The sequence below is a fragment of the Dendropsophus ebraccatus genome, chromosome 3, assembly GCF_027789765.1.
Source record: "Dendropsophus ebraccatus isolate aDenEbr1 chromosome 3, aDenEbr1.pat, whole genome shotgun sequence".
Taxonomy (NCBI): Eukaryota; Metazoa; Chordata; class Amphibia; order Anura; family Hylidae; genus Dendropsophus; species Dendropsophus ebraccatus.
In genome coordinates, this window is record NC_091456.1 from 25,764,792 (window position 1) to 25,789,780 (window position 24,989).

General features: G+C 43.9%; 1 protein-coding gene across 1 annotated transcript in view; it reads right to left on the reverse strand.

Annotated features, from left to right (window-relative positions):
- Positions 1-13,724, reverse strand: part of CABP1 (calcium binding protein 1) — a 33,243-nt gene extending 19,519 nt beyond the window's left edge. Inside the window, exon 1 of the mRNA XM_069961257.1 lies at positions 12,906-13,724. Within this exon, the coding sequence (XP_069817358.1) occupies positions 12,906-13,709 (804 nt within the window). The 5' untranslated portion in view covers positions 13,710-13,724. The remainder of the gene's footprint in view (positions 1-12,905) is intronic.
- Between the last annotated feature and the right edge of the window lie 11,265 nt (positions 13,725-24,989).

Consider the following 24,989-nt stretch of genomic DNA (forward strand, 5'->3'; position numbering starts at 1 on the left):
TGACTGAATTATAAGAGCAGACCAGTTGCTTTAAGGCTATGTTCCCACTACGAGATGGGAAATGACAGACATCTATTGATAATGACTGCGGCAAATTATGATCATGAACATTATTTGTGGCTACAAATTAAGTGCGCCGTAAGGGCAACAATGGAGTTCGGCTGCCTGATGCGTTAATCATTGCAGCCAGCGCCTAGGATTGCCGGTTTAAGCAGTGTGAAGTCCAGGTTCTGGATGCAATCGAGAGTCCCTAATAATTGTGCACAACATCTGCTTAAAGGGGAACACCAGCAATTTTTTTTTCTTTAATATCAACTGGTGTCAGAAAGTTATAGATTTGTAATTTACTTCTATTTAAAAATCTCAAGTCTTCCAGTAGTTATCAGCTGCTGTATGTCCTGCAGTAAGTGGTGGAGTCTCTTCAGTCTGACACAGTGCTCTCTGCTGCCACCTCTGTCCATGTCAGGAACTGTTCAGAGCAGGAGAGGTTTTCTATGGGGACTTGCATAGAGGATATATTTCCCTTAAAGGGAAACTATCAGAAGGAACTGTACAGAACAGTAGCAAATCCCCACAGAAATCCTCTCCTGCTCTAGACAGTTCCTGACATGGACAGAGGTGGCAGCAGAGAGCACTGTGTCAGACTGGAAGGAATGCACCACTTCCTGCAGGACATACAGCAGCTGATAAATACTGGGAGACGGATGTAAATTACAAATCTATATAACTTTCTGAAACCAGTTGATTTGAAATATTTTTTATTTTGCAGGAGTTCCCCTTTAAATCGGCAGTCTAAGGTGTTGGCCTCAATGAATCAAACATATGGCAGCCACGCTCAATTACTGTAGCATCTAAGAGCGCCCTAAAAGTAGGATGGTGCTGGAAATGATTGTCTTCTTCTGTTAACCATGCTACCCCCAAGGAAACGTGCAGTCATCATTGGCTGATCATATCTTTAGGTACGACACCAAAATCATTGACTGCCGACCGTGCATCACTACTGAGCGTTGGTGCCGCTTGGCCAATCACTGGCCACATCGGTCCCAGGAAGCAAGCAGAGGGCAGGAGAAAACCGGGAGGGTAGACAGGTAATGTATTAACAGTTTAGGGCAAGGGCTGCACAGACATTGCTAAAGATGTCCGTGCAGCCCTTGCTGAACGATAATCGAGCCGTGTAATAGGCTCAATAAACAGGTTCTCATTTATATTATTTATCGGGCCGCCATTGGCATTTCGGAGGCTGCTTAGTGACAAGTAATGTAATCATGTAGGGCAGACAGGAATTCTGCAGGACGTTCAGGCATTGGACTGTAGAGAACTGCGGTAAAGATGTTCCTGTTTGGGACATCTGGAAGAATGTTGGACCAGAGAAGAAAAGGTAAGTACTACCATGAGTCGTGTCTCGTGCCAACAGTAAAGCATTCTGAGACCATTCATGTATGGCAGTCATGTCAAACTCTGGCCCGCGGGCCAAATCTGGCCCATGGTGCCATTATTTTTGGCCCGCCATGCTTTTCCATTGCTGTGTTAAATCTGGCCCTCCTGACGTTGCAGCATATTATAATATGGGTGGTCCGGATGGCCGCTCAGACCGCCCATATTATAGTCTTGTAGGCCACAGGCTACTATATAAGAGACTATTTTAGGGACTGACTACTATATAAGAGACTATATAAGAGACTATTGGGAGGGCTGGCTACTTTATAAGACTATGGGAGGAGAGCGCTGGCCAGTATATAAAACTATTGGGGAGGGCTGGCTACTATAAAAGAGACTATAAGAGATGGCTGGCTACTATATAAGAGACTATAAGAGATGGCTGGCTACTATATAGGGGACTATTGGGAAGAGCTGGCTACTATATAAGAGACTATTGGGAGGGTTGGCTACTATATAGGAGACTATTGGGGAGGGCTGGCTACTATATAAGACAGTATTGGGAGGACTGGCTACTATATAAGAGACTATTGGGAGGGTTGGCTACTATATAGGAGACTATTGGGGAGGGCTGGCTACTATATAAGACAGTATTGGGAGGACTGGCTACTATATAAGACACTATTGGGAGGGCTGGATACTATATTGTGCACTATTGGAAGGGCTGGCTACTATATAAGACACTATTGGGAGTGGGGCTACTATATAAGACACTATTGGGGGCTGGCTACTATGTAAGACACTATTGGGAGGGGGGCTACTATACAAGACACTATTGAGGGCTGGCTACTATATGGGAAACTATCGGGGGGGGTGGCTACTATATTGGGCTCTATAAGGTGTGCTGGCTACTATATGGGTCACTATCAGGAGGGCTGGCCACTATTTGGGGCTCTAATAGTAGGCCTGGATAGTATGTAGGGCACTATTGGGGGGGGGGGCTACTTCATGGGGTACACTTATGGGATTACCTACTGCTTGAGGGATATTATGGGTAACTACTAGGATAGGCAGTGCCAGAAACGCCACATGCACTTTTCAATAAATATCAAAGTTGGCCCGCGACTTTGTCTAATTGTTTTATTTTGGCCCACTGTGTATTTGAGTTTGACACCCCTGATGTATGGGGTCCCATTGTATCCAAGCAATTTCACTTACTCACAATTGTGCCCAAGAACACTGCCAAAGTATCTTAACATCCTCCAAGAGCAACTTCTCTCAAACATCCGGGAACAATTGTGTGACAAACAATGTGGAGCACCATGTCACAAGGCAAAAGTTTTGACAAAGTGGCTCGAGGAACAAGACATTGAAATTTTGGCCATGAAATTCCCTTCCCGGTGCTCCGGCCACACTACACATCTTGCCCTCTACCTAACAAGATCGGTGTCCTCTGCTTTAGTACCTTACTGCTATATATACCATGTTGAAAAACGTCATGTGGTATATTTTTTGTCAAAGAAAAATTATCATGTATTTCTGATTTCTGATCTTTGCAAGGAATCATTTTTTACGAATAAACTACTTACCCACTTGGCTACTACTTAGCATTGAAAAAGCAATTGACTGTGCGCTGTTGACAAATTCTTTATCGATATACTATACTCAACTAGCATCACCTCAGGTGTGCGCCATCATTACTTCATTAAGAGAACCTGTGATCAATTCTTAAAAAGCTGGAGAAAAACCAAAAACACGGACATTATTATAATCAGTGGTGCGTTTACACGGAGCAATGCACCTAGGATTTCACTGCATTGAGCGCTTTAACCGGCAGCCGGCAGTGTTATCGTTTGGCTGGTCTCCCTGAGATCAGCGATCTGTTTCTCTTCTCTCAAAATTAACCTGGGCATGTATGTAGACTGAAACACCAGAGGAAAATGAAATTCGTACTTAGCCCAACGAGAAGCATAATTAGGGATGTTATCCTTGGATCTATGGGTCTCTATCAGGACAACTATTGCCGGTAGATGATTCTTTACCACCCCCGTAATTGCACAGTATTTAGTCCTCTCCGCCATTCCCCTAACATTCTATGCCAGTACTTTAGTTATTACCATTTAGGGTCCCACCTCTCACCGCAGGCATGGGGAGAGGTAAGTTCGTACTTATTATCAAATTCCCCCCTGTGGGCTGCCAGATTTTAAAAATGGACGGACTTCTCCTTTAATGGTTGATTTATCTCCCAACCCCCACCCTGAGATGGCAGCACCTGGTACTGGCTGCCCAACCACAGAGTTGGAATGTCTTGTTGCATTTCTCTGAAATGCACTACATGCACTACAGTGGGCCGAATATGTGCAAGGCATGCAGAGGGGTAACCATCCCTCTCTCGTACTTTCCAGTTTCACTAATTCCTGCTGCCTCCATAAACTATTTATATGTACTAATATGGTTTTTCCTCCTCTACAAATTTCCAGGGTCAAACCAAGTGGCATGAGGATTACTTGGATATGGTTTGCATCAATGTGTTTTATAAGGATACAGCTGCACTTTCCACTACTCGACAGCTCATCCTTTAACTGCAAACCCATCTTCTATGATCACAATCATTTCTTGTAACTGCACTTTGTGCTTCTAAGATAAGATATTAAGATAGAATGTTGGTGTTTTAGCAGCATGTAATTGATGGGGATTGTTGAAAAGCAAAAGTCCATAGGACAGGAAAGTGTCCGCAACATCTTCTCCTAGGTTTTAGTGTAACGTGTTGGTCATCTTGCTAGGGGGAGCAGTGCATGAACCTAAATATACAATGATGTACATATAGTATTGCTTTCCTTGTCTGTTGGGGCTAGCTGCATCTTCCCTTTAAAGGGGAACTATCAGCAGGTTAGCAGAATATAACCTGCTGATATGTCCATACCGCACAGGAGACACCAAGGAGGTAGGTATGAGTCTTACCTTCCTCCTCGGCACTGTTCCGATGCAATTAGTCATGTGCTCCACGGTCTGGTGAGACCATTAGGAGCACTGGCAGCCGCCATAGCGCCGATCCACCCCTGGCTGGCCCCTCCCTAATTATAATCAGTAGAACCAGCCGGGGTGGACAGCGCTATAGTGCTCTTAACGGTCTCACCGGACCATGGAGCAAACTACTAACTGCACCGGAACATCGCTGAGGATGAAGGTAGGAGAAATACCTTCCTCCTCTACGTCTCCTGTGCAATAGGGAAAAAAAAAACAAGTCAGTCTGATTTTTTTCACCCACTATGCAAATTGCACAAAAAGGGAGCGCACCACAAAATGCGGTAACACTTACAATAGTAAATCTGTTCCATAGTATGCAGGATAGGAAGATTAAAGATGTGCAGGTGGGTAAAAATGATATAATGCATAACGCATATTCTGACTTATTTACCATTGTCTATATAACACTGACATATTGGCGACACGGTGCAAAGATTGTAATTACTCACATTAGTAAGATTTGATTCTTGAAAAAATTGACAAAATAATTGACTGAAAATCTGGTCCTTCATTCAGAAAATATATCTGACCTCTTTCTCATATACTGTATATACGGTCACTATACAGTATAAGGCTGGGTTCACACACAGTATATTTGAGGCTGTATTTGTGAGGCTGTATAGCAACCAAAACCAGGAGTGGATTGAAAACACAGAAAGGATCTGTTCACATAATGTTGTAATTGAGTGGATGGCCGTCATTTAATGGCAAATTTTTGCTGTTATTTTAAAATAACGGCTGTTATATTGAAATAATGGCCGTTATTTACTGTTATATGGCGGCCATCCACTCAATTTCATCATTGTGTGAACAGATCCTTTCTGTGTTTTTAATCCACTCCTGGTTTTGGTTGCAATACTGACTGAAATATACGTAGTGTGAACGCAGCCTGAGGCTGCGTTCACACTACGTATATTTCAGTCAGTATATGTATATTTCAGTCAGTATTGCAACCAAGACCAAGAAGTGGATTAAAAACACAGAAAGGCTCTGTTCACACAATGTTGAAATTGAGTGGATGGCCGCCATTTAATGGCAAATATTTGCTGTTATTTTAAAACAACCACAATACTGACTAAAATATACGTAGTGTGAACCCAGCCTGAGGCTATGTTCACACTACGTAAAACTACGGCCGTAGTTTTGAGGTTTATGCCTTGGCTGCTATGTATACGAACTACGGTCGTACAATGTACACTACGTATCAGACAACGGACGTTGTTTTCACGGCTCCGTGAAAAATGAACATGTCGTTTATTTCTGGCCGGTAATGTTCCAACTACGGCCGTGGATTTCAATGTGGCCGCGCATGGAATATTTACTTCTGCAAAATTAAACTTGATTTTGAAATAAAAAAATTTCTGTGTGGTTTATTGGGCTGGGCGCAGTATTCCAAATAAATGACTTGTTTCATCCCGCTCAGAAACAAGCTAGGAAGCAAAATTATACAACGGCCGTAGTTTCACCACTAGAACGTATGGCCATATTTCTACGGCCGTAGTTTCAGGCGCACACGTCCGGCCGGGTGAAAACAACGGCCGTTAATTTACGTAGTGTGAACATAGCCCTAAGAATATATATATATAATATATATATAAGTCAGGTATAGTCAGGACGGCACTTTGAATGTCCAATGTTGATAGGTGGGTGCCAGCAGCACACACAGGAGAACCACCTGTGTACGGCTGTATACTGAAGGTAAATCACCGCGGCACTCGCTCGTTTCGCTATGTCACTCAGAGCTTTTTCAAGCAGGACAAATACATGTGTTCACAGCACACTTAAATACATGTGAGTACAAGAATCATTGGTTAATTAACATCACGTGTTCACAGTGCAAATTCACGTAAGTAAGTAAGTAAAAAAAAGGAATAGGACCCGGATCGGGATGTATGTGCTAAATACATATAAACAAGAGTGTAATGAATCACCGAAGTGAAAAGTGCAAAATAGTATAAAATATTATGAAATATACATATATGATCCACATGAGATCAAAAAAAGTCCATGGAAAGTTCATAAGTCCATCATTGCAATGTATATATATTCAGTGGTACCTTGGTGTAAGAGTAATTTGGATTAAGAGCGTTTTGCAAGAAAAGCTCACAGTTTTTCTAAATTGTGACTTGGTTTAAGAGCATTGCTTTGGTTTAAGAGCTCCCTGTACTGGGTGGGAGGGGGAGTGGAGGAGGGGAATGGCCTGCATCAGGTGGTCTACAGCACTGTACTCTGACCCAGGAAGTCTCCCTCACCTTCCAGATCATAGCAGATCCACTTCCGGCTGGGGCTTGCATCAGGGGACAGGACTGTGGAGGTAATCTTTCCATAGAGGTAACCCCTCTCTGCCCAGACAGAGAGTGCTGCATGTATGTGCCCACATATGTCCTGCTCATTCCTTCATGCTCCCTGCAGTCTCTGTCAGTCCTTGTGATTCCCATCCTCTCCATTCCTGCAATAATGTGCCTGTACTTACACTCAGCTATACACACTGCTGCTATAATGTGCCTGCACTCATACTCAGATATACACACTGCTGCTATAATGTGCCTGCGCTTACACTCAGCTGCTATAATGTGCCTGCGCTTACACTCAGCTGCTATAATGTCCCTGCGCTTACACTCGGCCATTCACATTGCTGTATAAGAAAGTTTCTGTCACTGTCCTCCTGCACAACTCTGTGATTCTCTCTTCCTGATTGGTCCATGTTGAACATACCCCTTCCCCATTGCAGTCATGTGACCACACAGACATCTGACAGCTACCCTGCTTCTCTATTCTAGCCTGTTGTACTACACTGCTGCATTATGGGGATCTGCAGTTCCATCCTGTATCTACAAACTGCAGCTGTTTTCCAGTTTTATGCCCTTACTATACATTACACTCCACATGCTGATTGCTATACTCTACAGTAACTTACATCACATAATATTCAGTATTCACAATATTCACAATATTCAATAACATTCAGATGTTTCTCATTCTTTGTTTCATCTGTTCTACATGTTGTTAAGAATTTGAAAAATTCATTATTTTTGGGGTGTGGAACCAATTGTCTGAATTTTCAATGATTTCTTATGGGCAATTTTGCTTTGGTTTAAGAGTGGATTTGGATTACAAGCGCGGTCCTGGAATGAATTATGTTCGTAATCCAAGGCACCACTGTATATCTATATCATAAAAATGAAAGTCTGTCTGTCTGTCTGTCTTTGGCCCACAGATACATACAAACTCACTGGGCGTATCCGCTGCGGTTCCCTGCCTTGTACACTCTATGGGCAGACAAACTCGCAGCAGGATGGACATCCCGCTGCGAGTTTGTCAGCAGCCCACCCTGTTAACCTCCCGCCGCGTATACATCACCTGGTCACCTCTCCGGCTTGCTTTGGGGTTCCCAGCAACTTCACATCCCACTCAGCCAATCAGTGTGCTGCGGCGGGACAGCGCACTCATTGGCCGAGCGGGACCTGTCGGGAACCACCGAAGCAAGCCGGAGTGGGGAGAAGGTGATGTATACGCGGCGGCGGGGGGTTAACAGGGTGGGCTGCTGACAAACTCGCAGCAGGATGTCCACCTGCAGCAGGATGTCCACCAGGTCTCGCTGCGAATTTGCAGTGAGAAATCTGCTGCGGATACGCCCAGTAAGTTTGTACTCTAACAGTGTACAGTGTAGACACAATGTATACAGTAAGGGGCTACCTGGGGGGGGAGTGTATACAGCATGGGGGCTACATGCAGGGGGGAGTGTATACAGCATGGGGGCTACTTGAAGGGGGGAATGTATACAGCATGGGGGCTACCTACAGGGGGGAGTTTATACAGCATGGGGGATACCTGCAGGGGAGAGTGTATACAGCATGGGGGCTACATGCTGAGGGGAGTTTATACAGCATGGGGGCTACATGCAGAGGGGAGTTTGTACAGAATGGGGGATACCTGAAGGGGGGAGTGTATACAGCATGGGGGCTACATGCAGAGGGGAGTTTGTACAGAATGGGGGATACCTGAAGGGGGGAGTGTATACAGCATGGGGGCTACATGCAGAGGGGAGTTTGTACAGAATGGGGGATACCTGAAGGGGGGAATGTATACAGCATGGGGGCTACCTACAGGGGGGAGTTTATACAGCATGGGGGATACCTGCAGGGGAGAGTGTATACAGCATGGGGGCTACATGCTGAGGGGAGTTTATACAGCATGGGGGCTACATGCAGAGGGGAGTTTGTACAGAATGGGGGATACCTGAAGGGGGGAGTGTATACAGCATGGGGGCTACATGCAGAGGGGAGTTTGTACAGAATGGGGGATACCTGAAGGGGGGAGTGTATACAGCATGGGGGCTACATGCAGAGGGGAGTTTGTACAGAATGGGGGATACCTGAAGGGGGGAGTGTATACAGCATGGGGGCTACATGCAGAGGGGAGTTTGTACAGCATGGGGGCTACCTGAAGGGGGGAGTTATACAGTATGGGGGCTGTTTGCAAGGGGGGCAGTGTATACAGTATGGGGGATTCCTGCAGGGGGGAGTGTATACAGTATGGGGGCTACCTGCAGGGGGGGGAGTGTATACAGTATGGGTGCAACCTGCGGGGGTGAAGTGTATACAGTATGAAGGCTACCTGCGGGGGTGGAGTGTATACAGAATGGGGGCAACCTGCAAGAAGGGGGGGAGTGTATACAGTATAGGGACTACCTGCAAGGGGGAGGAGTGTATACAGTAAAACAAAAAAACAAAACAAGGGCATAGATTGGCCTCCTGGGTGACCTTGGAACAAATCTAATTAACACACTGGCACTTTATACCCGAGCAGCGTCGGGTACATTTTCTAGTACATTATATATATATAATCATATTATTATAGTGCAATTTTCCTACCATCTTAGATCAGTTCCAGTGACCAATAAGAGAATGGTATTACAATTGCTGACAAGAACGACATCATAAAACTCCATGATAGAAACATTTTAGACCTTATGGTTAGAGATGTAGAATCGTATGTGTACAGTATTTTATGGGAGGACATAAAAAAACGTATGCTCACACAGACATAGTGACAGTGGGGAAATAAGTATTTGATATTCTGATTTTGAAAGCTTTTCCGCCTACAAAGAATGGAGAACTTCAAACGTGCCTGGACATGTGCTGGTGTGAGCAGGGGGGGGGGCCTTATGTGCCCTGCAGGATTTTAATCCATGATGGTGTAGTGTGCTACTAATGGTAATCTTTGACACTGTGGTCCCAGCTCTCTTCAGGTCATTGACCAGGTCTACCAGCCTGATTCCTGACGTTTCTCAGAATCATCCTTACCCCACTAGGTGAAATCTTGCCCCAGACTAAGGAAGATTGACAGTGATCTTGTGTTTCTTCTATTTTCTAATAATTCCATCAACAGTTGTTGCTTTTTCCCTAAGCTGCTTTCCTATTGTCCTGCAGCCCATCTCAGCCTAGATCAGGTCTACAGTTATGTCCCGGGTGTCTTTAAACAGCTCTTTGGTTTTGGCCATGGTGGGGAGGTTTGAGTGTGATTGATTGAGTGTTTGAACAAGTGTTTATTATACAGAGTTCAAACAGGTGCAATTAATACAGGTAATGAGTGCAGAGTGGGAGGAGCTTCTCAAAGAAAAAATAACAGGTCTGTGAGAGCCAGAATTTTTGCTGGTTGGTCGGTGATCAAATACTTACATGTTAAATAAATATATAAAATAATACAATGTGAATTTCTGGATTTTCTTTTATAGATTCTGTCTTTCACAGGTGAAGAGTAGCTATGATAAACATTACACACCTCTCCATGCTTTGTAGTTGGGAAAACTGGCAAAATCGGCAGCGTATCAAATACTTCTTTTCGCATTGAAGTCTAAGGACAATGTCCGGAAAGAAATCACATGAACATTACTTTGACAGCCGTAGTAAACAATGGCCGTTGTTTAATACATTGTGTGGAACAACAGCCGTTGTGCGCATTGACTTTTATGCAAATCAATGCAGTCTGAAAAGAACAATTGAAAACAACAGCCGTTCTTTTCCTAATAAGTACATTGTGTGAACACAGACTCAGTATTTATATAATAGCTTGTAAACCAAATAACATGGCTACCAATAAAACTCCCACAACAGATGTCACCTGAATGGTTATTCTGTCTACTTATGCAGTAATGTATACTCCTCTCCTGTAATAGCCAGATGTGCCGCTCAGTTACAATCTTTGTAAGAATTATTATTGCAGTCATATTGGTTTTCACATACATTGCTCAAAAACTGATCAGAATCTGATCAAATTTGCAACAATGCAAGGATGTTATAATTTACAATGCAGATCAATCATAAAGCTTCAACGCATTGGAAAGACAATTGATCAGTGACTTTGATCTGTCCTGGCTTGCTATCGTGCATCAAGGTTAGTTCTCGGCCAAAGGGAGATGTGTAGCTTGCAATGATAGGATCAGGCCTCTCTTCTGGATAATAATGTTGGATGAGAAACATATGCGATATGTTTCACATATGTGATGTGTATCACATGACTAGGCTATAAATATATATATATATATATATATATATATATATATATTCTTATATATATATAAATATATATATATATATATATATAAATATATATTATATATATATATAGTGCTGTTCAATGATGACAAGATAAAATATGATGACATCTGCAATGAAGTCTTGTAACATTAATGAAGCAAGGCAGTGATTTTCAACCTATGACCCTCCAGCTGCTGCGTAACTACAACTCCCAAGATGCCCTACCCACATTTGGCTGTAGGACACATCATGTCAGAGTTGTATTTCTTTGCAACAGCTGGAGACCTGCAGGTTGGAAACCAGTGAGGTAGGAGATCCCATATGTCAGTCTATTATTCAGCGTATGTATCTATGCAAATGATGCTAGTGTGAAGAAACTTAGTATAATTAGAAATGTGTTATCAGAAGTATTTATATATATGACAAGCTTTTTATACCGATACATGAACGCATTCGAAGATATCAAATGGACGGTTTTCACACCTGCAATTCACAGCTAAAATGAACTTACTCAGGCCCTAGTCACATTTGTTGGCTTTGACCTACATATTGTCACTGATTCAGTCCGATGACAAGCTGCATATTATACATGCGAATGGGGTTTTGGCTGCCCTATTGGCATTGCATCTGAATATTTCCACAAGGATTTGGATGCAAGAGAAAAAAAAAACGAAATAAAAAGGATGCAACAGAAATGCAACAAAAAAAAAAACATAATAAAAGGATGAAACAGAAATGCAACAAAAATAACATAATAAAAGGATGAAACAGTAAAGCAACAAAAATAACATAATAAAAGGATGCAACAGAAATGCAACAAAAATAACATAATAAAAGGATGCAACAGAAATGCAACAAAAATAACATAATAAAAGGATGTAACAGAAATAACTAGCATGCCCAGATCCGACATGGAAAAGCAATCTATTTGGTCTGGGTTCACTTTTGAAATTTCATTGGGTGCCACAAAAATACTGGACAAAATAGCTCAGAATGTTGCGCTAAAACCAATAGACCCCAGTAAAATTGGGACCATTGGACGACATTTGCATCCAGTGTGTAACAGATCTGCCAGTCGCGTTTTTTAATGGTTTTCTTGCAATGATGGAGCAGAACAACAGAACCTCCTATGCAGGTGTTCAACCTGTCTTATTGAAGGACAATGGGGCAAATCTTTGTGCAGTTTTGCTGCAATGCAACATGCACATCCATGGCAGAAATCTGAAGGTCAGGCTCAGATTTCTGCTTAATCCCAAGTGTGAACATGCCCTATCTGTTACACAAGTCCCAAGTGTAAGTAAGGACAAGTCAACCATACTATTACGTGCTGCAAATTAATGACATTTTAGATCAGGGGTAGGGAACCATGTCTCTCTAGCTGTTGCAAAACTACAACTCCCATCATGCCTGGACAGCCAAAGCTTTAGCTTTGGCTGTTCAGGCATGATGGGAGTTGTAGTTTTGCAACAGCTGGAGAGACAGGTTTTCTACTCCTGTTTTAAGACAAAAGTGATTACAAAAAAATGTTGTCACTGATCTTGAGCTCAGTGATTGCTGTGTTTAAATTTTTTTTTTTTTAGTTTTGTTCTGTAGACATATACCATAAACTGTTTGACCACTATGACCATATAACAGTTTAGAGAGTCAATATCATAGTGGTCGGTGCATCCGTGCTGCTTACAATACAATAAATGTCTCCATAATAAACATATACAGCATAAGAATATTATAATATCCCCAGATTTTTTTTTATATAAGTGACTGTGACTGTTAGTCTACCGAGAATTAGTCACAGTCAGGTTGGAAATATGACCTAGACATCCTAACCTACAAACAAGAACTCCTTGGTAGAAGAGGTCACATTGTGCGTAAAGTGGCTGCGAGGAAATGAGGGCAAGAAAACAACATGAACAGGATTTGGAAATGGTACAATGTGGAGAAAGGGGAATAAAGGATTCTCACCTGACCAAACACAGAGCTAAGGATGGGGTGCAACTCCACAAAGAGAGGTTCGGTGTCAGGCTCAGGGTCACTGTCGCTGCTCTTAGCCTGAGGAATCTCATTGGCTTTAAAGGGTTGAGTGGAGGTTCCTTCAGATGCTCTTCTAGAGTCCTTCTTTCTTGTCCTCGGTTCTTGGCTACTGTCTTGCTGCTCCCTTGGAACAGGAGAGATCTGCTTGGGGCTAGGTGTATGCTCTCTTGGACTGGGTGGATAGTCCCTGGAACTTGGTTGATGATGTCTATGGGTTTGGGTATGGTGCCTGGGACTGGGGGACTGTTGTTTAGGGCTTGGAGATTGCCTGTGGTTGTATGTAGACATGTGTTGATGGTCATGATGGGTGTTTGGGTTCTGACTGACATGAGGATGGTGAGTGGGGGTGTGCTGGTGATGAGTCTGAAAATTGGGGTGGTGCTGGATGTGACTGTGGTGGTCGGGAGGGGGGCTGCTGGACTGGTACTTGCTGGATGGGTACTGGGGATAAATGGAAGGGGGGTAGCGATGGTGGTTAGCATGGTACTGTTGGTAGTGTGGGCTACTGGGCTGCCTGGTTCTCCTTCCTCCCTCCTGTTGAGGAAGTCTTCTCATTATTGGGGGGCTCTCAGTTGTCCGTGAAGGCTGGCGTCTCCTTCCCCCTGCAAGTCCACCATCCCGGGGGTGACAAAGAGGCCTCCTAAAGCTTGGATCAGGCTCATGGGGCAGTTGGTATCTAGGATGAGGTCTCCTGGCCTCTCCAGCGCTGAGCAGGGAGCTGCTGGACTCGTTCATGTCGCTGGGCAGGGATCGATATCTGCCATCGGATCCTCAGTGCATGGAGAGCCGCGCTAGGGACATGTTACATGGAGCACGTCTGTTCAGCACCACAGTGCCAGTGACAGCTCCTGCACACAGCCTGAATGGGAGGGAGGAGGGAGCTGGAGTGGAAGGGGAGGAGCGGAGCAGAGTGGAAAGGTGGTAGACACAGGGGAGAAAGCTGGAGGGAGGAGAGGCTGAAGCCTCACACCACAAACCAAGACTGGACTCAGTCCTCTCCGATCACCCATCTTCTTATTGCCACAGAATGTCACATCCCCATGGGAGGTGCAGATTTTCTTCCGTTTAGTTTCATCCTTTGTCACCCATTAACTCCTGATACACTGAATTAGGTAAAGAACAGTGATAGAAGTCCTTGTAGCTTGTAACACTCCATAGATGATATGGATGCTGGCATGTAACACTCCATAGGTGGATGTACAGTGTGGATATTTGTAACAGTCTTACCAGCTCTTTATGTATTAGGTAATGAACGATGATAGAAGTAAAACTCCATAGATTATATAGATGCACAACGTGGACATTTGTCCTATTAGACAAAGCAATTTTTTTTTTTTTCCAATTAACAATAAACAGTTGCAAACGGCCTGAAATCATTCACCATAATACATGGAGCGATAGTCATTAGTTATGATTGTAACTAGAGATGATCGAACAGCGGAAAATCTTAGGTTCCTATTGCCTAGGCTGAATCCTGGAATTGCAGGCGGTACCCGGGCTGTCTCCTCCTTCCCCACAGACCGGGAAAGCATTGGGAATCATATGCGGAAGGTTCGACAAGGTTCAGGTTCTATAGAACCTAAGATTTTCCGCTGCTCGATCATCTCTAATTGTAACTGCGATTAGCTGATGATTAGTGAACGATTAACAATGATTTTATGGTCGGCTGAAAAGCTGTATACACTACGGCCGTGTAGCTGGACAAAGTAACTGACAGGTCTATTTTATGCCGCTGCTATTCAGCGGACGTACAAAATAGCCTGTGCACACAGTGTAAAGTACGGCTGCCAGACGTACTTTACACTGTGATCTAGGGCTAATTGGCGTGCGGGCATACCCGAATGTGCCCGCATTCTAATTCCAATTCCATTCCAATTCCTCTTTTTTTTTTGCGTCAACATATGGGACACTAAAGAAGATGTAAGAATACAATAAAAAATTATAATCTATCCCATGGGCATACTTTTACTATGCAAGGAGCAAACATCAAAGCACAACAAAATGATACAGTATTGGTAAATACATAAAACAACTCAGAGAACCAGGATGTCGCCACACCGCAACCATACCTGCACTAGCATGTGTCGGCTCACATGGGATAGCTGTAAGAAGGGGTAGAACAGCACATGATAACCAATATCATCCTACATCAGAGGACAGTAAAATAAAGGAGATACTTAGGGTATGTTCACACTGAGCAAATCAGGCGTAACTTTCCGCCATGGAAACACCGTGCTCATTGTGTCATTGCCCGTCTATGGGAGAGCGCGCGCTCCTCCGCCGCCGCAGCTCTCCGCTCAAAGTAGTGACATGTTACTTCTTTGAGCGGAGAGCGGTAGCAGCAAAGGAGCGCACGTTCTCTAATTCACTCACTACAGGACACTGAGCATGGCGGGAATTCCGCCGTATTTGTTCAGTGTGAACATACCCTAAGAGTTTGAAGCAGACAATGTATCTCCAAGATGTGTAAATCTAGTCATGGAGTAGATAGTCTCAGAGTGATGACATCACTGTCCCCATACTTTATAAAACTTAGTCGGACACCACCTATGCTTAAAGACCATTCCTGCAATGTGGAGGACTGAGGGTCCATCGGTCGTTGTTTGACTCTCTGTACAACTGAAACAATAGCCCCTCATATATTATTCACTAGAAATATATATTATTATTCACTAGAAATAAAAATTCTATTAGATATGTATCCCATCCATAGAATGGAGAGAAACTATACGGTCTGCAATTTATTTTGCTATTCTTTTTGATTTGGACATAAGGCTGTTATCAGACACGCCATTACTTTTTAGTATTCACTACTACTTTTTTTTAAAAAAATTGCACAAAACTGCACATTTTCAAGTAAAAACTGAATACTTTTTGTGCAAAAATGTTATAAAAAAAACATGTAAATGGGATAAATCCAAATAGGTTGCATCACCCACATACACAAATCTTCAGACAGATACAGAACACCCAACAGCATTCAGAGCAGTTGTTTCTCCCCTGTACATAGCCATATATAACTATGGGGGAGATTTATCAAACATGGTGTAAAGTGAAACTGGCTCAGTTACCCCTAGCAACCAATCAGATTCCACCTTTCATTTTCCAAAGAGTCTGTGAGGAATGAGAAGTGGAATCTGATTGGTTGCTAGGGGCAACTGAGCCAGTTTCACTTTACACCATGTTTGATAAATCTCCCCCATAATATCTATATATAACCCCTTTTCCTTCTGTGGTACAGCTGCTTTCATTGTCAGACTATGTTTTAGTTCATTTGTATTCTTACTAGATGTACAAATTATTTATCATAGGGTAAAATAACATAGCGTATTAGGCCAAACTTCAACAATGAGCTGCATGACTAGTATTCTCCAGAAAACCAGAAGAAGTAACAGTAATGCAAAAATTCAGAGATTTGTAAAAGGGTATATAGGCAAATGTAAGAAATCAAAGAGATGGCATAACACCCATTCCACTAGAGCAGGCATGTCCAAACTTTTTTCGAAGAGTGCCAAATTTGATGAAGTGAAAATGTGCGGGGGCCGACCATATTGCTTGACATTCTTTGGACCATTAAAATGAATGCAAATAAACTTTTTTTTACAAAATTTATTGAAAACGGCATACTTTTTATACTTAAAAAATCCCGGGGCACACCACCAACCAAAATGGCACAAAATGACACTAAAACAGTACATGTTATACATATAGTTAATAATATAGATTCTAAATGTATTTATACTCACTCAGTGTGAAACTTGGGCCTGTTTCGATAAACACAAAAGGGATATCCCTGTTTCTCTCCCCCATCCCCATGTTTTTCTCCCCCCTGCTTTTCTCCCCTGTTTCTCCCCCATCCCCATGTTTCTCTCCCCCCTGCTTCTCTCCCGTTTCTCCCCCATCCCCATGTTTCTCTCCCCCCTGCTTCTCTCCCCTGTTTCTCCCCCATCCCCATGTTTCTCTCCCCCCTGCTTCTCCCCCATCCCCATGTTTCTCTCCCCCCTGCTTCTCCCCATCCCCATGTTTCTCTCCCCCCTGCTTCTCCCCCATCCCCATGTTTCTCTCCCCCCTGCTTCTCCCCCATCCCCATGTTTCTCTACCCCCTGCTTCTCTCCCCTGCTTCTCCCCCATCCCCATGTTTCTCTACCCCCTACTTCTCTCCCCTGCTTCTCCCCCATCCCCATGTTTCTCTACCCCCTGCTTCTCCCCCATCCCCATGTTTCTCTACCCCCTGCTTCTCTCCCCTGCTTCGCCCCCATCCCCATGTTTCTCTACCCCCTGCTTCTCCCCCATCCCCATGTTTCTCTCTCCCCTGCTTCTCTCCCCTGCTTCTCCCCCATCCCCATGTTTCTCTCCCCCCTGCTTCTCCCCCATCCCCATGTTTCTCTCCCCCCTGCTTCTCTCCTGTTTCTCCCCCATCCCTGCTCACCTTCCTTGAGATGCTCGCCGCGGGCGCCGTCCCCCTCACCTACTGGCCCGGACGTGCTCCTCCAATCAGGGGAGACCGGGAGCGTGGTGCGTTGCGGTTGAAAAACACTGCTCTAGTGCACGGGAAAGGAAAGCCGAAATCTCGGACATCGCGAGATTTCGGCTTTCCTTTTGTGTGCACTAGAGTGGCGTGTTGCTGCCGGATACCTGGGGGGGCCGTAAAAGTTCGGAATGCGGGCCGCAAATGGCCCGCGGGTCGGACTTTGGACATGCCTGCACTACAGCGTTGACTGTATATTAGACACATATAACGCTAAACTAATAATCCATTAAAATTCAGAGATGACCCATATTCACGACAATACATGACGAATGAGAAGAATAAGGATAGAGCGCATATTCTGTATCTGGGGCAGGGAACCTTGGCTCTCCAGCTGTTGCAAAACTACAACTCCCATCATGCCTGGACAGCCAAAGATAACGCTTTGGCTGTCCAGGCATGATGGGAGTTGTAGTTTTGCAACAGCTGGAGAGCCAAGGTTCCCTACCCCTGATCTGGAGCATGTAGATATAAGGTATCTATGATCAACCTGACGCCTGCTCACACATTCGGTAGAAACCTTTGCACTTTCCGCCAGCTAGTGATTATAAATATGAACCGCCGCAGAAAATAACTTGGGAGATTTGAAGAGAGTGACAGCAGAAATTCAGTGAAATCATGCAGGAAACACGGTGGAGAAGAGGGAGGGAAGGATCGTAAGATGACATACAAATAGGAAGAATCAGAAAGAGCTGTAATAACATGACACACAAGAAAACAGTGCAAAGGCCTTTCAAGACATAGTAACAATATATGACAGCAAGAAGCAGTAGTCATTCTAATACAACTTGTATACAGTGTTTTGAATAAACAGATAATGGCTGATGGGCATGGAGGAAGCCCTTCAAGGCCTATAGAAAACTCCTCTTCAAATTATGGGTCCTCATAGTCAAGGGAGTTAATAGTTTTTTAAGATGAGATTAAAGGGTAACTATCAGCAGGTTAGATAAATCTAACCTGCTAAAAAAAACCTATAGCGTCAGGGGCTGAGGAGGAAGGTATGTGTCTTACCTTCCTCCTCGGCGCGGTCCTATGCTGTTGGGGTAAACTCCGCTCCGGAGCACTGCTACGTCATCCGGCCCTCCCCCTCCATTGATTATCATTAGAAGGGACAGTCTGGATGACGTGGCACTGCTCCTAAGGGTGCTCCGGAGCAGAGTGTTGGCCATGTAGCCATGGTTTCTGAGGTTTCTTGGGCCTACTCTTTTGAACCTGTATAGTCTGGAGCAGGGGTGTCAAACTGCAGCCCTCCAGCTGTTGCACAACTACAATCCCTATCATGTCTGGACAGCCAAAGCTTTGGTTTGGCTGTCCAAGCATGGAGGCAATTGCAGTTTTCCAACAGCTGGAGGGCCGTGACTTTGCCACCTGTGGTCTAGAGGAGAGAAAGGAAAGGGGTGGACATGATTGAAAACTTCAAATATGTTAAAGGACTAAATGAGGAACAATAGGACACAGAGAGAGGTTACTTGTGGGAAAGATCAATGGCATTATAAGAAAATATTACTTTACTGAAAGAGTAGTAGATGCTTGGATCAAACTTCCAGTAGATGTGGTTGGTAAATTTACAATAACTGAATGTAAACCTGCCTGGGATAAACATATATCTATCCTAATATAATAAGAAAATAAATACTAAAAGGGCAGACTAGATGGACCAAGTGGTCTTTTTCTTCCGACAGTCTTCTGATGACACTATGCTATAGAGTACACTCCGACCACCCAGCTATTTTAAAAATACTAATATTTAATAGCAAACATTGACTTTCATTGGTCAATATTATAATGATGCTAAATCCATTACTAATGAAAAGCGGAGCCTTGTTTTCTGATGCTCTTCCCCTTCCATAATCCAGGTCCCGGACTGAAACAGGTTAAAGAGGCGCTAGATTAGCGAGAAGACAAATGCATGGGGTATAGTTATGTGATTTGTCTGTATATAATCACTGATTCCTTAGTGTATTATTATCAGTATAAAAGCACAGACGGCCTGGCAGCGTGCCAGTTCCATTTGGCAGAAGAAGAAGAGTAGGGTGCATCCATGCGAAGAAGTGGAGGCACATTGACGCTTGTGTCAGACACATGTGTACATTTATTCAGGTGTGTGGAAATATGTGCATGCTGTGTAGACACTATATAAGCGCACAAACACTGGTGCCTCCAACCTGTGCTCGGCAATCTATAAATAGACCATCGACGTTTCTCCACCCCCCTAAATAAAGCTCTGGTTTTGACACTCTCAGGCCTTAGGGAAGGAAAGTGAATTTAACATATTAAGACCTGTACAGTATAGACTTACTAGTATACAGGAGTTTAAAAAAAAAATCCAATAATGTAGGAGCTCGGAAAAAAACAACAGATATTGGGTTAGGAGATAGAATGAAAGTATGAATCACTGTGGTTCACATTCAAGGATACTGAATGACGCCGGTGTTCTTAGTCCTTAAATGGATGCAAGTGCATTAGCTCTTCAGTACAATCTACTACCTGAGATAAGCAGCAGCAGGACGCGTCTTATGTTTCATAGAATTCTCCACCCAATAGAACGCGCAATCTAATTTTGGTGTCGTGGGCACAGTGTGACGAACGAGCAGCATTGTGATGCCACTTAGGATCCCCGGCTAGTCTTTCAGCATAGGTAAATTACAAACCGCCAAAGGAGAAACCCACAGCAGAAACACTCTTTTGTGTAAGTGCTTCTATTTTTGGGTCAGGATTAGCACACGTATATAGAAAACTACTCATTCATTAAAGCAAAAGCATATTTCATTTTATGAGTAGGGGTTAATGGAATCCCACGGTGAACGGGGTTAAACGGTCAAGGGGGTCTTATATAGGGGATGACTGCTTTACAATGCGCGTGATTGGTATTGCTACATGTTTTATATTACAGTGTCCAAACATTTGCAGCGTGATTACTCTCTATGGTGTCATTCAGGATTTGTATTGTGTTTTTTCTTTTTTTATATTATGTATTTTGCAGGATAATAAGCAGGAAGGAGTTTGAAAAGGAAGCAAACGTGGGAGTAGCAATAGTGTGGCTCTCATTCTTAGATGTCTATGTAAATGATGTTAAAATACAGGGATATTGATGGATCATATAGATGGAAATGAAAACAATGCAATAAAAAAAAAAAAGTATTTGAAAGTTTGAATTTTGCAAAATGTCTATGGTGGGAGTTTTGCTTTTTTTTATTTATTTATTTTTTGTATTTTTTTTTTTTTTAAGGTGCCTCCTATATTCTGTATGTGGTGTACAATGCTCTGTTGTGTGTATACAGTACTTGTAAATTTAAATGCTGGTCTGAATGTATCAGCTTTGAGAAAGCCTTGAGGAAGACAGCAGTCATGGCCATCAGAATTTACTAGCAGTAGGCCCCAAGGAGAAAATGGAGCTCCTGGCAATTTTTGAATAAAAAATCTAAATAAAAAAAAAAAACACATTGTTCGTTGGAGCGCTATAAAATGATAACTATTAAACGGGTACTCCAGTGAATTTAGAAACATAGAAGATTGTCAGCAGAAAAAGACCACTGGGTCCATCTAGTCTGCTGTTTTAGTATTTCCCTTCTTATTATCTTAAGATACATATATGTTTATCTTAGGCAGGGTTACATTTTGTTTTTGTAGATTTAGCAACCACATCTGCTGGAAGTTTGTTCCAAGCATCTACTACTGTTTCAGTAAAGTAACATTTTCTCAGGTTGCTTCTGATCTTTTCCCCAACTAACCTCTCACTGTGTCCTCTTGTTCTTAAATGCGTATTCCCCCGAAGAGCCAAAAAAATAAAATGCCCCTAAAACTAGCTGGTCTCACTCTCCAAGTCCCCCTGAGTATTTTGAGCCATTCCCTGTCTTTCTCGCTGCCGCCATTCCTGAGCTGATAATGTAGCAGAAGAGATAATGATGATGATGCAGCAGAGCCGATGTTGTTGTAGCAGAGCTGATGATGCAGCAGAGCCGATGTTGTTGTAGCAGAGCTGATGATCCAGCAGAGCCGATAATGTTGTAGCAGAGCTCATGATGCAGAAGAGCCGATGATGATGTTGTAGCAGAGCCGATGATGCAGCAGAGCTTATGATGTTGAAGCAGAGCTGATGATGCAGCAGAGCTGATGATGCAGCAGAGCCGATGATGTTGTAGCAGAGCTGATGATGCAGCAGAGCCAATGATGTTGTAGTTGAGCCGATGATGTTGTAGCAGAGCTGATGATGCAGCAGAGCCGATGATGTTGTAGCAGAGCTGATGATGCAGCAGAGCCAATGATGTTGTAGCAGAGCCAATGATGCAGCAGAGCCGATGATGTTGTAGCAGAGCTGATGATGCAGCAGAGGCGATGATGATGTAGCAGAGCCGATGATGATGTAGCAGAGCCGATGATGCAGCAGAGCCAATGATGTTGTAGCAGAGCCAATGATGCAGCAGAGCCAATGATGTTGTAGTAGAGCCGATGATGCAGCAGAGGCGATGATGATGTAGCAGAGCCAATGATGATGTAGCAGAGCCGATGATGATGCAGCAGAGCTGATGATGCAGCAGAGCCAATGATGTTGTAGCAGAGCTGATGATGCAGCAGAGCCGATGCTGGTGACTGACGTGGAGAAATGCTGTTAGCCGGTGATGGTGAGGAGTGGAAGTTTGGGGGTGTCAGGGTGCCGGGGACTCAGGTTCTCGAGGCGGCTGGGGGCCTTGGAGCGGGCCATGGTAGCTGATGCACTGGGGGGGGGGGTGCGCAGCTAATGTGCGCCGTGGCTGAGGGTGTCGGGATGCCGTCTCCCATACGCTCCGGAAGGGAAAGGTGTCGGGCTACTGGGGGGGGGCAGTCTCAAGGGTTGAGGCACGGGCGGCCACTGGGCGACATTACGGGGGGGGGGGGGTGGACAGCCATCCGGTGACATGCGGGTGGGCTGGGGGGTGGATCGGGGTGCTAGTGCCGCGGGTGGCCAGTCATCAGGCTGCTTTCAGAGAGGGGGATAGTGATTAGCAGCAGCAGCTGTCACTGTCTCAGTGTCCCTTACTTCAGTGGACTGGGTTATAGGCGCGTACCCAGACTCATTGAAGAGACTGAGGACACGTGATCCCGTCTCGGAGGGTGGGGGCCAGGAGCAGGGAGCGTGTCGGGTTGGACTGAGATTTGATGATTCTATGCGTTCAGTGGGGGTGAATGTATCTAGATAACAGCAAAACTGCAAAATCCATAATAACTTTATATTGGAAAGATGGAAAGCTATGGGTGGGCAACATATTAATGCAAAAATAATTTGGGGGGGAATACCCCTTTAAGTTCAGTTTCTTTTTAAAAACACTTCCCTCCTGAATCATATTTAGCCCTTTAACATACTTGAAGGTTTTGATCATGTCCCTCCCTTGCCTTCTTTCCTCCAGACTATACAGATTCAAATCCTTAAAGTGGTATTCCCCCCAAGAGCTAAAGAAAAAAAAATGCTCCCAAACCTAGCTGGTCTTACTGGTCTTAGAATTTTGAGCCATCTTCCATCTTTCTAGCTGCTGCCGTTCAATAGTTACAAGTTTTTTCAAAAAGCCGATCTATATCCAACATGGCGCTGGCCAGAAAACTACATCATGCAATGCTTATGCCTGATTGGCCCATGATGTATCAGGCAGCAACAGGGTGCGGGTGAGCGCTGGGGGGGGGGGGTGCGGTTGAGTGGGGGGCTGAGTGGGGAGCTATTGGCTGCTATAAGCCACAGGCTGCTTTTAACTTGCAGCCCACAAGGTATGAGGAGCCCCCAAGGATGTCAGCACCCCACACTGCTGTACGGGGCCATTTACAGCAGAAAGAGGGCCCAGACCCTTGACAAGTAATGACAGAGAGGTGAGTTTCGGGGTTTGCTTTCCCACTGGTGCAAAGAAGTACAGTATTAATGGGGACCCTAACTACTGTATAGGGGCACAAAGTGGGTCTGGCTACTGTGTTTAGGGCACAAATGAGGGAATATCAAGTATGAGTAGTACAAAAAGAGGTCTAATGCTGTATACAGCACACAGGGGGCCTTTATTACTGTTACTATTTCAGGCATAAAGGGCCTAACTATTTGGGGGGGGGGGGGAACAAATGGGGCAAGTGCCTATCTTTTCTGTGGGGCAAAGAGGAGCCTAACTGCTGTGTGGGGACATGAAGGGGATCTGTGTTGGGCCCCAAAGGGGACTTAATATTGTGTGAGGGCACAAACAAGAGCCCTATTACTGTTTGGGGACACTCAGACGTGTAGCTATAGGGAGTGCTGCACCCAGGACCAGAAGCCTGAGGGGGTCCATCAAGTCTTTCTTCCCCATTTAAGGAGGTCAGTGATATAGATGCAGCATTATAATTAACCTCTTCATGTCAGCCATAATACGGCTATATTTCTATTGCTGATGCCCTGTGCAGTAGGAATGTATATAATTGTTCCTGGTGTGAAGGGGTTATAATGTGTTGGGTGCTGCTTCAGTGTAAGCAGCCCCAAACACATTACTGTGCCAGGAGCCAGGCATAACAGGCAGCCTGTCAGTAACCCCTTAGACACCATGATCTATAGTGATTGCAGCATTTAAGGGAGTCAGTGACAGGAGTTGTACGTGTCACCGACTGATTGGTGATTTTCCCTAACAGGCGGAGGAGTAATATCTCCATCCTGTTGGCGATCTTCAGAATGCCTCACGCTATGTGTAGAGCACCTATAATACTGATCAATGTCATGCCATGGCAGTATTTTTTGGCCCTTGTAGTACTGTATTGTATTAGTAATATTGGGATTGTTAAACCCAGCTCAGTAACAGTATGGTGATAATATCTGCTCTGTAGTGGTATTAAATAGGTTGTCCATGGGATAGGGGAAAAGTAAGGGATTGCGGGGTGTCTGATCTCCGTAATCCAACAACCCCATATAGCCATATATAGCTGACCCATGCATTAAATTTACTACAATTTACACCTTTACCCTGAGCTGGCATGGATTTCAGATATTTTTTCAGTGTAATTTATGGTATACTAAATAAAGGTTTGGAAGTCTCACTGTGAATTTTTTTACAAATTCAACCAATGCATGGAGAATTGGCGTTCAAGTGGGTTTCCATATTAATCCACATCTTCTAAACAACCCCCTCCCCGTAATATTACTTTTCTGAGATCTCTGGCATCCTTATTTCAGACATAAATGTACTTTGAACATAATTTGAATTATTCAATTACTGCAGCACATATCAGCTTCTAGAGTCATTTTTATAAACTGCAAGCTATGATGGTAAAATACACAGAACAAAAGTGTCCTGTTCAATAAACACATCGCTCTAGTAGTGTATAATATACATATGACAAGCTAAACAGTATATATTACCTGCATATTAACTTATGCATGCTAAATGACAGTCAGCCATAACACCCCTTCTGAAATACAACACAGCCGCTGGAGTTTTACAATGGAAGTCATATTCAGTGCCAGAACTGTAATTCTGAGCTAGTGCAAGAGTAATAAAGAAATTATAGTG